Source organism: Hipposideros armiger, unplaced genomic scaffold (assembly GCF_001890085.2).
Source record: "Hipposideros armiger isolate ML-2016 unplaced genomic scaffold, ASM189008v1 scaffold_233, whole genome shotgun sequence".
In the NCBI taxonomy this organism is placed as follows: Eukaryota; Metazoa; Chordata; class Mammalia; order Chiroptera; family Hipposideridae; genus Hipposideros; species Hipposideros armiger.
The window spans coordinates 2,211,297-2,224,375 of record NW_017731583.1 but is presented as its reverse complement, the minus strand read 5'-3'; the positions used below and the strand labels follow the sequence as shown (position 1 = coordinate 2,224,375).

General features: G+C 38.1%; 2 protein-coding genes across 2 annotated transcripts in view; one reads left to right on the top strand and one right to left on the bottom strand.

Moving 5' to 3' along the window:
- Positions 1-13,079, bottom strand: part of LOC109389432 (keratin-associated protein 13-1-like) — a 134,140-nt gene that overhangs the window by 101,209 nt on the left and 19,852 nt on the right. The window lies entirely within an intron of this gene.
- On the top strand, positions 11,974-12,711 carry KRTAP24-1 (keratin associated protein 24-1). Its single transcript, XM_019654941.1, has one exon. The coding sequence runs from the start codon at positions 11,974-11,976 to the stop codon at positions 12,709-12,711; it is 738 nt and encodes a 245-aa protein (XP_019510486.1).

The following is a 13,079-nucleotide window of genomic DNA, read 5'->3' as shown; positions in this document are numbered from 1 at the left end:
GTAGCTATAGGTCTTCTGGCTTCTTTCCAATTGTTTCTGATGTGTTCAAATGCCATCAAGCAACTAGCTGTCTTCCTGTGACATCCTATGGTTCCTGTTTCTGCTGTCCAGCATCCTGCAGACAACCCTTGAGATGCCATTTTCCAAGTTACCATCCCTCTGGCCATCAACCACTGAACTACCTGACACATGGCTGTCAACCACTGAGCTACCTTTCCTATGATTGTCAACCCCTGAGCTACCCGAGCTATGACCACACACCTTGAGCAATGTGACCTATGGCAATGAACCTCTGAGCTACCCTTCCTATGGCCATCAACCTCTAAGTTATCTTTCCTATGACCTTCAACTTCTGAGCTACCTGACCTATGGATGTCAACTTCTGAGCTACATGTCTGCCTGCTACAGACCCATAAACTATACATGTAGAAATGTTCAACCCTACTCCTCTTCCCTGAATGACTGGTAGTATCCTTATTAAAGATCATCATGATAGGTGGAAACAACTTCATGCTTACTGTCTAAGGGAGAATTCAGGTTCACGTTGATGGCTTTTCCTGTTCTATGTGGATGATGCTATCTCTTGTAATCCTATACTAAATCTCCTTAATAGAACTTTGCTTTAGGAATTTTTATCCCTTACTTTTACAAACAAAAACAAAAACAAAAGAAGTTTGATGTTTTGCAACCTACATGAAATTTGTTTCCTCTGTTTTCTTCCTAATTAAAATATAGCTTGGCATTCAAATCATGCTTTTCATGTGTTATGTGTAGTTTATCTTATTTCTAGTTATCCTCTGGGATTATGTCATCGCTTTATGCAACATTGATGATTTTTGTACTCTGGATTAATTATGGACAATATTGAAAGTGTCCAGATGGCAGATGATTCAATAAAAGGGACTTATGAAAAAATTTTAAAGTATATGGAGCAATCTGACTTGGGACTGTTAAAGTGTTCATGAAGAACATGTCTGCTTTTGGGGGTTGGCATGTGGATCCTGCCAGTAATAATAGTAAATGTAGTCTCAGAAGCATTGTGCTGCTTAGAGTAGGCTAAGCGTTATAATAAATAGGGCCCCCAGTATATAATGGTTTAAACACATCCTTATTCTTCTAAGAATACTGGGCAAGGAAAGAAGTCAGAAGGGAAGACCTCCTCCATGCAGTCTTTTAGAGATAAGCTGACAGGGTTGACTCTTTAAGATGTGACTTAAACTAGGAGCTGCATTCCATTGGAGTCAAGTATGTAACTCAGTCTCTTGGCCTTATGTAACTATGAGAAGCTATTTGACATACATTGGGCTGTCATAAAAGTCATGACGTATTTTGTGTGTTTTTCAAAGGTCATTTATTTATATAAGGAACAAATATCACTCAATGATACATTGCCTGTTTTGTTCGATAATATTTTGCCATCTTTCAGTGCGCTTCATAATTCCTTGTTCATAGAAGGAGCTGTCTTTATTCGCAAAAAACTGAACAAGGTGCTGATTTACAGCCTCATCTAAGTTGAATGTTATACCACCCAAGGAGTTTTGAAGAGAGCAAAACAAGTGGAAGTCTGACTGTGCAAGGACAGGTGAGTATGGTGGGTGTGGCAACACATCCCATCCAAGCTCCAATAATTTTTGACAGGTGATCAAACTTGTGTGTGGTCTCACATTGTCGTGATGGAACACAACTCCTTTACGATTAATGAGCTTTGGATGTTTCTGGATGATGGATTCATTCAAACTGTCCAATTGCTGACAATACACATTTGAATTGATTGTTTGGTTCCTTGGTAGGAGCTTGAAAAACATGACACCTTTAAAATCCCACCACACTGAGAGCATAACCTTCCTCTGATGAATGTCTGCTTTCAATGTTATTTGAGGCAGATCATCACGCTGGGACCAAGACTATTTGCACACCACACTGTTGTAAACAGTCCACTTCTCATCACCAGTTATCAGTCGCTTCAAAAAAAGATAGTTTTCCTCACGTTTAATGAGCATATTGCAGATGTTTATACGCGCCGTCAAATGAACTTCTTTGAGTTCATCCAGAACCCAAATATCGAGCTTGCTTATGTATCCCAGCTTCTTCAGGTGGTCGTGAATGCTTGAATGATGGATGTTCAATGTTTCTGCAATTTCTCGTGTCATGTAACATGGGTTTGACTCCATGAATGCCTTTATTTTGTCGTCATCAACCTCGGTGGGCCTCCCTGACCAAGGAGCGTTGTTGAGATCAAAGTCACCAGCACAGAATTTTGTGAACCACCATTGGCACTGATGTTCTTGTACAGTATTGTCACTGTAAGCTTTATGCAACTTTTCACAAGCCTGACTTGCATTCTTACCTTTATGGAAATAAAACAGTAAAATATGGCAAAAACCCACAGGTTGGTCTTCCATCTTCAACTTGTTGTAAAATCTCCAAAACTCAACCAAATCGCTCAATTTTTTTTAGAATGAAGCTAGAATTATCAGCTGTCAAATGACATAGATGCTAGTGACTCTAGTACTTCCAAAAATGAACTAGTGCCATCTGTGGCAAACATGCATCATGACTTTTCCGACAACCCAATATTATTGTGTATCCAGGGAAAAGAGAAGAACGTGGAATTGGTAGAGCATCTGACAGTCCTTGGAACAAGGACTAATCTGAGATAGATTTGGGTAGAAAAAGAAATCCCCACCTACTGCCACATTATACCCAAATTTCCAATTCACAATTATGAAAAATATAGCTTTACTTGTTTTGCAGAATTTAGATGTTTGATTGTCTTGCTTCTGTCTATCTAACCTTATTGTGTTCAGTATTTTTCAACTTGCACTATAAGTTCAAGATGAGGAGCATTCATCTTCCAGGTAGACTCACAGTTCACATTATTTGCCTACTCTACACATTGAAATTAATAGATGATTAAAATGTGATGATGTACTAAATAGAGCTACCAAATCCTTGAGTGAGCATTGTTTGTTCTGTGCCAGGTTGATATATATATATATATATATATATATATATATATATATATATGATGAGAACAAAGAAATTCCAAATTTCCATGTTGGGGTCAATATGAAGAAAGTCATAGTATTTCTAAGAAAGGATGAGTGAGGAATTGACAAAGTGGATCCCATATCTATGTCTACATATAACCAGGACAATTAAGCCAATATGAAAAATGACTTTGAATTCCTATATTAAATGGGCAAATCAAATTTTATGGAAAGTTTGAGACATCATTCATGGTCATGAGATGCAGAAAGTATCTCTAAGACAGTGATTCCTGACCTGCTATAAAGAACTCAGTCATTTCCAGGATCTACAATAGGTGAGGGTATTCCCGCAGGGGACAAGCTTGTGCAAAGTCTCTGAGATTGACAGAGCGGGGTTTTAGGACATTTTGAATATTTGAAATATGGGGGTTCTGGAGGAGGTAATGGAGAGAGGCTGAAAAAAACATCTTGGTGCCAGATATTGAAAATCCTATGAACCCCATTAGATGTGTGGACCTTGTCATTTGGGCAGCAGAGTCATAGAAATCTGTGCTTTACAAAGAACACAAATGAAAATATGGAGAACATATTAGACTTATGAACTCTAAGATTTAGTAATTAATTAAAAGTATTACTTAACTAGTATGTAAAAGCAAAAATTTCACAAACTCTTAGATGTGATTTTCATTATTTTCTATTAATTTCATCATATTCTCAACCAATTGTCTCAAACAAAAGGTTTAATTTTTCAGTATTTTTTTTGTTTTTTGTTGTTTTTTCTCTCAGGCTATTGAGCCAGGTGACTACATGGAGATGTAACAAACTTAAGAAAGTCTCTGTAGATATTGGGAGGTATCACAAATGGAATTACAAATAATAAATTAGAACACATGTCAGCTAGGTATGTGTATTGGCCTCTTCTGTGTTTGTCCTAAAGATGTGATAAACGGTTCATGATACCAGGCTTTTCTCAGTTTCATGTCTTGCATCTCACTTACATTTTAATTACTGATGATAAATGATGGAATGATACTTAACTTGATAACTCTAGCCTCACCAGTGTCCCAGTTATCAGATGCATTTCAACACCAGTCCTATGAAGACCAAATCTATTTTCACTATGGACTAAGAACAAAGATTTTAGTTTCCTTTTTGAAACTTGTATAAAGTCTGACTACATGCTGAGGAAGAGGTTTTATAGACCAGTTGGTTATCCTTTGTTTTTGAACTTTATAATATGCAAAAGGAGTGAAGAGATTCTTGAACCAAATCCTGAGGAATTTAGGTGTGGCACACACAAAAATCAGTTTTGTTTGGGAGTTGTCAAGGTGAGAGAAGAAATCTTCTTTGGAAGAGTATCAGAGTTTGAGAGATTTCATTTATCTGGAGGACTTCAAGTTTTCAGAGTGATGGGAAAATTATTAAATAGAATACTCAGATTCTCAACTCTTGATGACTCCAATTTCTTCTGTTATTTTCTCCCAGCAACAGGCCTCACACTGATAGGAAGTGATCTAATGCTTTCTTTAAGAAAGAATGTGCTACACTACTTTGAAAAACCTCCATGTGAGATGTCAAGTATTTTTCTTCCATTACCTGAAACAAAAAAAAGTGAAATTCGGAGAAAAGACCATACATTCCATCTGTAGGAAATGTCATGCTTTTTGTGACATTTCAAAAATATATCAATAAAATATCAAAAAAATTTCAAGTGTGCTCACCACCTCCTCCCCTCCACACACCCCCCAACACACACACACACACACACACACACACACACACACACCCCGCATGCTTGCATGGGTGTATGAGATTGTCTCACTTTTCCTCAAAAAGCTCTGCAAGCATTTTCAGTCTTTCCTCAGGAAAAAAATGTGTCAGCCTTCCAGATTCTTCAGTGGACAAGACAGGGATAATGGGTGTGGATGGAAAAGGAGGATTCTGCAGAAGGGAAGTGACTTCATGGCTACTGACTTCACCATGCCTACTTAAGGCCATGCTCCCCAAAGGAACTGGGACTATTGTACAATAGAAAAGCATTCACCAAAAAGATGATCAATGACAGAGGCCAAGTGGCTGCTTGGAATCTTTCTCTCCTCCACTCATTCCTAACTACATCATCTTTGACCATCTGGGAAGCAGCTTCAAAAGAGGTATTTCTGGTTCTAGATGAATTCCAACTCCAGGAAATAGATGTTTGTAAATATTAACTTACATCTTTTGGGGAGAATCCAAAATGAGGCCCAGAGATTGTTCCTTCCATGGTGTCCAAGTGAGAACTCTTCAGATACCTTTCTTCATGTAATTTTAAGATTTTGCTTAATTCTCACTCAGTTTAATTGCATCAGTACCAAAATGCCTTAGTAAATTGTCTCAGGTGAAGATATCCATTAATTCTGGAATACTAGAGCACACGTTTTTGGCTTTTGTTATCATGCTTATCCTTTTAGTTGAATGCCACTAGTAGAAATGTATGACATTTTTACTAATAAAAGCAAGTATGTCATCAATGTCACAATATAGAAATAACACACACATTTCCTCAAGTCTTTGGAAATCAAACTCAACTTTTAAATATGAAAAATAGTATGTCAGGTTAGAGCTCTTAAAATGTACTCTAAGATAGTCACATAAAGATGGCTGTCTGCACAAATATACAGAGAACGACATCATACAATTATAGTCTCAGTTGAATATTAAAAAATAGGGAACAGTGTGAGATTTTCCATATGGCAAATCCATTAAGTTTTGATATATAGGAACTGTTTTAGTACATCAACACTTCCTCCAAGTATTGCAACAGTAAGTCACTTCTTCAAAGATGAAATTTTGCCTTCCTAACTATATTGTTCCTTGTGGATGATGACTAGAATAAACATCCATCAAATGGGCTCCTTTTGATCAAGCATTATTGAGGGGTGGGAACAGAAGCAATGCAGATAAAATACACAGGGGATTATATCATACATTCTCAAGCCTGATAAACAGGGGAAAGATTAAGATGGCAGATTTATAGAAGATGCAAACTGGACTTATAGATGGGCGGGAGCACAAGAATGAGCTACTGAAATGTTATGATGCCAAAGGAGGTAAAATATGGGAGGCGGAGAAACTGGATAGACCTTCACCAAGAAATATAGGCAATCTGGTCTAGTTTCATGTAGACTTAATAAGCTGCTGTTTACTGCTTACCTGAAATCCTTACTTCAGATTCTACTATGCTATCCAGTATCACCCTGTAGTTCCCACTCTCTTGGGAATTACTGCCATGTTCCGGTTACCTCATCCCCTGCTCCATACTTCACTGGTGTGAACTGTGGTGATGCTCTCTGCTTGCCCAACCAGAACAGAACATGGTTTCTGGACAACTTCAGAGGCATGTGGCAGCCCTTCCAGGTACCAGCTATTCAGCTGTATGTCTACAGCCTGTGAATTTTCTCACTACCTTTTCATTACTTGCTGTGTCTCTGGCCCCTGTAAAACAACCAATTGTTTTGCCTTGAGTTTTTATCTCTCCAGTTCCTGTCAAACATGAATGTATAACGTGCAGCCTATAAAGATGACTTCCCACCCATCCATAAGTCCAGTTTGCATCTTCTATAAATCTGCCATCTTAATTTTTCCCCTGTTTATCAGGCTTGAGAATGTATAGTGTAATCACCTGTGTATTTTATCTGCTTTGCTTCTTCTCTGCCTCAGCCATAGCCCACCGTTCTCTCTGGGCTAATTTTAATGGTATATGCACTTATATCCTCTCTGTGATTCCTAATTCCCATGTAGATGATAAGAAATACCTTCAACTTAATTCCTCCAAATTAAATTATATGTATCATAACAAGTTGTCTAGTCTAAATCTTAGCCTCTTTTGGTGCATTTATTTTCTTTCTTTCTCTTTCAGTTTTGATGTATTCATACAAAATGCAGTAGGCTTTAGATGAGGTCTAATAATAATAATGATAATGAAAATAGTAATAATAATAAATAAATAATAACAAAGATTATAGGCTAATGATAATGGTAAAAGCTGACATCAACTACATATAACTACATTTCATAATCTTTGCTTGACTAACTCATTTAATCCTCACAGCCAGCTATGAAGAAAACACTATTATTAACTTCTGTAATTGAGTTACAGAAACATTTGGTAGTTAACTGATACTCCAAGTGAGTATCAGAGATAGGATTAGAGCCCAGGAAATCTGTATATTGAGCCCTTATATTTAATAATGACACATGGCATAGAAGAATATGTGTTAAGTAAAAGGAGCCCTTAACAATATGTTGTCAAGCATGGCATTTTTCTTAACTATATGGGGTAAAACTGTTCATTTTTGGCATTAACTCTTAGAGGAGACAAAGGTTATTGCAGGACTGTGTTTGCAACATCAAAGTAAATTAATAGCAACAGTATTTTTCTTTAGTCTACTGGGTGACTGGAATGTCCTAAATTAGAAAGTTAGAATATTAGGGAAAAAAGTAACATTTACTTTGCATCTATTATATTCCATGCATTTTCTTAGGTATTTTACATTTACTGGCTTACTCTATCCTCACAACAATCCAGCAAAGTAGATTCTATGAGCTCTGGTTTTACATAGCAAGTACTGAGGTTCTGAGACAGAATAATTTTCCTAGGTTACACACCAATAAATATGTCTCAATAGTACTCAAAAAGAGGGTAATTCATAACTCATTAAGGCACAGTCCTGACAGTTCCATCTCAAATATTTAATTCTTATTACACTTGTATGTTATTATACTCATACCATGTTTTCCTGAAAAGGTAAACACAAAGCAAACTCACATTCTTGTCTTTCTACCCACTCATATTATCATTTTTTTTTGTTTAAAGATTTTTATTGGAGAATTGGGGGAAGGGGAACAGACAAGTTGTTGTCCTTTTGTTCTTCAGTCTAGTTATGGAGGATGTTGCTTCACTGGCCCAAGTTGGCACCATCATTGCGCTCTTCCCGTGCGAGGCAGATCAGTCGCCGGCTTCTGGACGGCCGCTCACGCTGGCTGCTGGCTACACACGGTAGCCCATGGCAACCCACTGCAGCAGGGGCTGTAGCCTACGCCTTCGCCGGCGACTCACGGCAGCCCAGCTCCAGGTTGAGCTGTTGTTCAGCATCTTAGCTGTAGAGGGCAGTGTCACCGGCCCTCATATGTGGGATATGAACCGGGGCCCTCTGGCGTCCCAAGCCAGCTCTTAACCAACACGCCACTTGGCCGGTCCCATATTATCGTTTTTAAAATACTTTATCTTCATTTACTTATGTTTCCTAAATTTTTAAATTTTGTTCATCTGCCCTTTACTTTTGAAACCATTTATGATTTATAAAGCCACAATACAAATGTCGCTAGGATGTCCATCATGTTAGGTTACCACTACCAAATTTAAGAATAATTTTGACTCAATACTTACAATTTAATTGCTATGTAAGGATGGATTTGCATACATTTGCTTTTTCAAATCATGAGATCACTGTTGCATCATTTAACAATACTCAAGCAAGTGTAATTAGAATATATAAAATTGTGTTGTAAAATTTGCGTTCATAAAATTTCATTATGACCTAAAAGGCTAGTAGGTGACCTCCATTATTTTCCTTAAGGGCCATTTACTGGAAAATTTGGCTTTCTTTGATCTTCTGTGTTTACCCTAAAGCATTTTTAACCTTTGGAAAAAACTGGGAAACAGTTTCATAACTCTTCTTTAATGAGCTGCAAAGAATTCGCTGCTTCATTAGATAAAGAGAGCTTGTTTATTATTCTTCACAAGGTATGAGGATTTTTCTAAATTACCTGATGGCTAGAAAGCTTATTTCTTGCATTTTAAACTTGCCCTGGATACAGGGTGCAAAGTACTCAAATTACATAAAGATTATCAGAGTTTCCTATGTTTTTCTGACAGAATATATTAGTTTCCTGTGGCTGCTGTAACAAATTACCACAAACTTAGTGGCTTAAAACAACAGAGAAACAACAGAAATTTATTCTCTTACAGTTTTGGAGCCCAAAGTCCAAAATCAGTTTCAGTGAACTAAAGTCAAGGTGTCAACAGAGCTGGTTGCTTCTGCCATCCCTAGAGGGAAATTTGTTACCTGCCTCTTCCAGGCTCTAGACCAGCGGTTCTCAACCTTCCTAATGCTGCGACCCCTTAATACAGTTCCTCATGTTGTGGTGACCCCCAACCATAAAATTATTTTCATTGCTACTCTATAACTGTAATTTTGCTACTGTTATGAATCATAATGTAAATATCTTTTTGTTTTCCGATGGTCTTAGGTGACCCCTGTGAAAGGGTCATTCGACCCTCAAAGGGGTCACGACCCACAGGTTGAGAACCGCTGCTAGACGTTTCTGGTATTCCTTCAGCCATGGCAGCTTTATTCCAAACTCTGCTTCATTCATCTCTTTACCTTCTCTTTCTGATCTACCGCCTCCTTCTTACATGGACTTCTGTAATTATTCAGGGCTCACCAAGATAATCCATTTCAAGATCCTTAATCACATTTGCAAATTTCCTTTTGCCACTTAAGGTAACATTCTTGGCTTCTGGGGATTAAGAAGGCATTTTGGAGTAAGAGTAATTCTATTCAGCTTTCTGGGTTCAGACAATATTACACATAGTGGAATTAATGGAAGGAAAGATCCTTTTAGTAATTAAATGAAAACAGAGTAATGCATATGCTTCTCCAAAGCCTTCAGAGGACAATGCCACCCAAACGACAATGGCCCTTACTTTCTATAAAAGCGTACCATTGTTATAAACTTTATATTTGCTCTGATACTGAGGCTGTCTTCTCAGCCTCTTGAGAAGGTGGAGACTAAAATAGGAGACAACTCTGTAGAGTTATCATGTACAGAAAATTGTGGGTGAGTGGGACGTGATGACTACCTATGAGTGTGATGAGTGGGTAAGAAGGTAAATCATAAAGGCAAATGAAAGGAGATGAGCTAGCTCTGCCTTTACCAGTCTCGATGTTTGATTGTTTAGAGTGTTACTGTACCAAAATACATTTAAATGTGTTGTAAAATCTCATGCTATGACGATTGGTTAACCTTTGTGATGTTCTACGTTGTTTATTTTGTTGGACTTACACTAGTGTGAATGATATTAATTTAAAACATGCTACCATTTAATGCTAAGTTAGAAGAGGGGTAGGTGGGATTTACAGTTGACTGATTTATTCATTCTGGTTTGTTTTTTCCTTCAAGTTCACTACAAGGAAGCCTAAACTAAGACTAACAGTAACTGTTGTATAATAGAGATGCAGAAATAAAGGTCTATCAACCTCTAGACTCTTCCATGTATTAGGAGGATCCAGTAACTTTGTGGAAAGTTGGCCATCAACTGATGTATGTGTTTTATTTTCTCTCTGCCTGCCTCAGAGCAGAACATTTCTGCAAAAAACCCCAGGATACTCCATAGCCAATTTGCTGAAAATATGGTTTCCTGATCCTGACCATTTTGAAAGACACTTCACAAGACAGCAAAATTTGTTTAATAAAGAGTTGCTTACAGGATAAATTTGTCACCTTACAGAATAAATACTGAGAGAAACACTGAGAAAGCTCAGATTAAAAATAAATGTTTGGAGAATATCTGTAGGTTTAAATTGGTGTGCATTTTAAAAATTCAGCTGACAAGCAGAGAAGAGGGAAGAAAATCTAATTGTCTTTTCTGAGGACAGTGTCTTTTACAAACTATCCCTATAGCTTATCCTGTCCTCTGTCTGAACTCATTGCTATTAATAAATGCATTGCTGTTTCAATTCAATGGAGGCTGTAAGCATGAATTATAGTTTCTATTTTCAAGAGCAAAATGTCAGTTCTTTAGTTTAAATTAAAATCTTAAAAAATTTCCTTCAAGCCTTCACCATAAGGAGCAAAAGTGTTATCTAATCTGCACAGTGCCTATAAGAACTTTACAGGTTATTCAGATAAAAATTTTAAACATAGTCACTCCCTTTTGTGGGTGCAGACCAAAAATAACTACATTTTTCAACACAGGATGAAATGAAGTCCATGTGCAAAAAAAAAAGCAAAACTCCTCTTGAATAAGTAAAACTTATTTTGGAAGAAGTGTAGAATAATGTTATACATCTGATAGCAACTGTGTTTTACCATAGAGACAACAAAATTATATCATGTATAATCTTAGTCAATGAGGAAGGTACAATCTTGAGAAATTGGCCTTCTTTGATATCATACATGTATTGCAAAAACTCTAAGAAGGGGATCTCATAGGTATCTTGGTTCCATAGCAACAACTGACCCATGGGAACAAGTTCATTTTTGGCCCTGTGTAGGTCACTAGGTCTCACTGGGATGGTTGTGAGTCTTACAGATAGAATTCTCCCAGCAACGTCAGATGAGAAGTTGTCACCAGTACATGGCCTCGTACAATTAAGATTATAACGCATATTTTGGGGAAGCAATTTTTTCTCTCAATGGTTTAAGGTCTTTTTCTTTTGAGCAACAATATTTAAACAGCCAAGTATTTGGCTAATTTCAGAAGATAGGATGGAGTCATGCAGTATTTTGCAATAGTCAAAAGAGGGGAAATGTACAGGTTCCTTATTTTATTTGAATCCTCATTAAGCTTTTAATAACCATGCTGAAGGAGCCCATAGACACACCGACTCTTGTTAACCACTGATTGCCAGATGAGAGTTTGGCTATTACTAACACTAAAATCACTATTCACCAAAGCTATGGTCTACAGATGATGACTGATGGTTGTTGGCCAAAGTGGCGATTATAAATACTTTGAAGAATCAAAATAAATTTATTTTTACATGAGTGTGGAGACATCAGCAGCTGTAGCTAAACAGCACATTAATGAGATGTTGCTGTGTTATTGTCCCAGGAAGTGAGAAGGAAGAGAGTCTGGAGAGGCTGCAGACAATCATCAGGGAAGATATAAAAGTCCTCTGGCCACAGCCTCACCATCCCTTCACAGCCATTGCTAAGCATGCACGCAGGCTCTATGTCTCTTCTGGGCTATCCTGTGGATTGCGTTGGCACATCCTACAGAATGAACAGTTATATCCCAATGACTCCTTCTGTTGCTTTTTGCTCCAGTGATGTAAGCCCAACCTTCGGATTTTGCTTACCCAGTAAGTACCAAGGAAATCTCTGGCTCCTGGATAACTGCCAAGAAACCTATGGTGACATGCCCAGCTGCACATCTCCCAGCTGTGAGACCAAGACCGGCACCACAAGTTGGAACCCATCCAGCTGCTCTGTGCCCTGCAACTCTCCAACAGTGAGCAAAGTATACACTGCCTATGAAGCTACCGACATCAGCCCCAGCCCCAGCTGCAGCCCTCAGACCAAGGGGTATGTATCCCATTGCTGCACACCTACAGCCTGCCAGATCCTCAGCAACGGCCCCCAATGCCTTGGGAAACTTGACTGCTCATCCAAGAGCTTCCAACCTCTACACCACTGCAGCCTGGGTAGTTCGGAGTATAGAAAATACCAAAAGCTTGGCTTCATACCCAGTGGCTACTCACCATCCTGTTATGTTGCCAGCAGCTGCCCATCCCACAACTGTTTAATAAGAAATAGCCAATATCCGAGTTATAGGCCCATAAGCTGCCAACCACTGAGCTGTTTTTCTAGAAACTTCCAGTCTTTGAGCTATATGCCAAGTTTTCCTCCTCTGAGGTATTTATGCAGTGGTTGCAGACCTCTGAATTGCTACTGATCAACTTATTGTGTTTATAGCTGCTGGAAATTGTCCAATGGAGCAGATTCTACTAAGTGGTAACCTCCTCTAATATTCTTCTTCATGTGTCTTAAGAATCTTGTTTCTTAACCTCAAATATAACTCCAGGACTTATTAACTCCAATCATTATCGCCTCCTTTTTTTCTGTAGCTCTGTTAATGGTCTTTGTTTGGAAGGTTGATTCTAAGAGTTGTGTTATTGTTTCTAAGATTGAGTGTGATGGACACACTGAACACATTCCACATGACGTATAACCATCACTAGCTTTCTAATTTGGGTGGTCACTGTCACTTGTCTACCAATGCAATTATCATCTGCCTTTCTTGATGAAGTGTGCCTCTTTGGA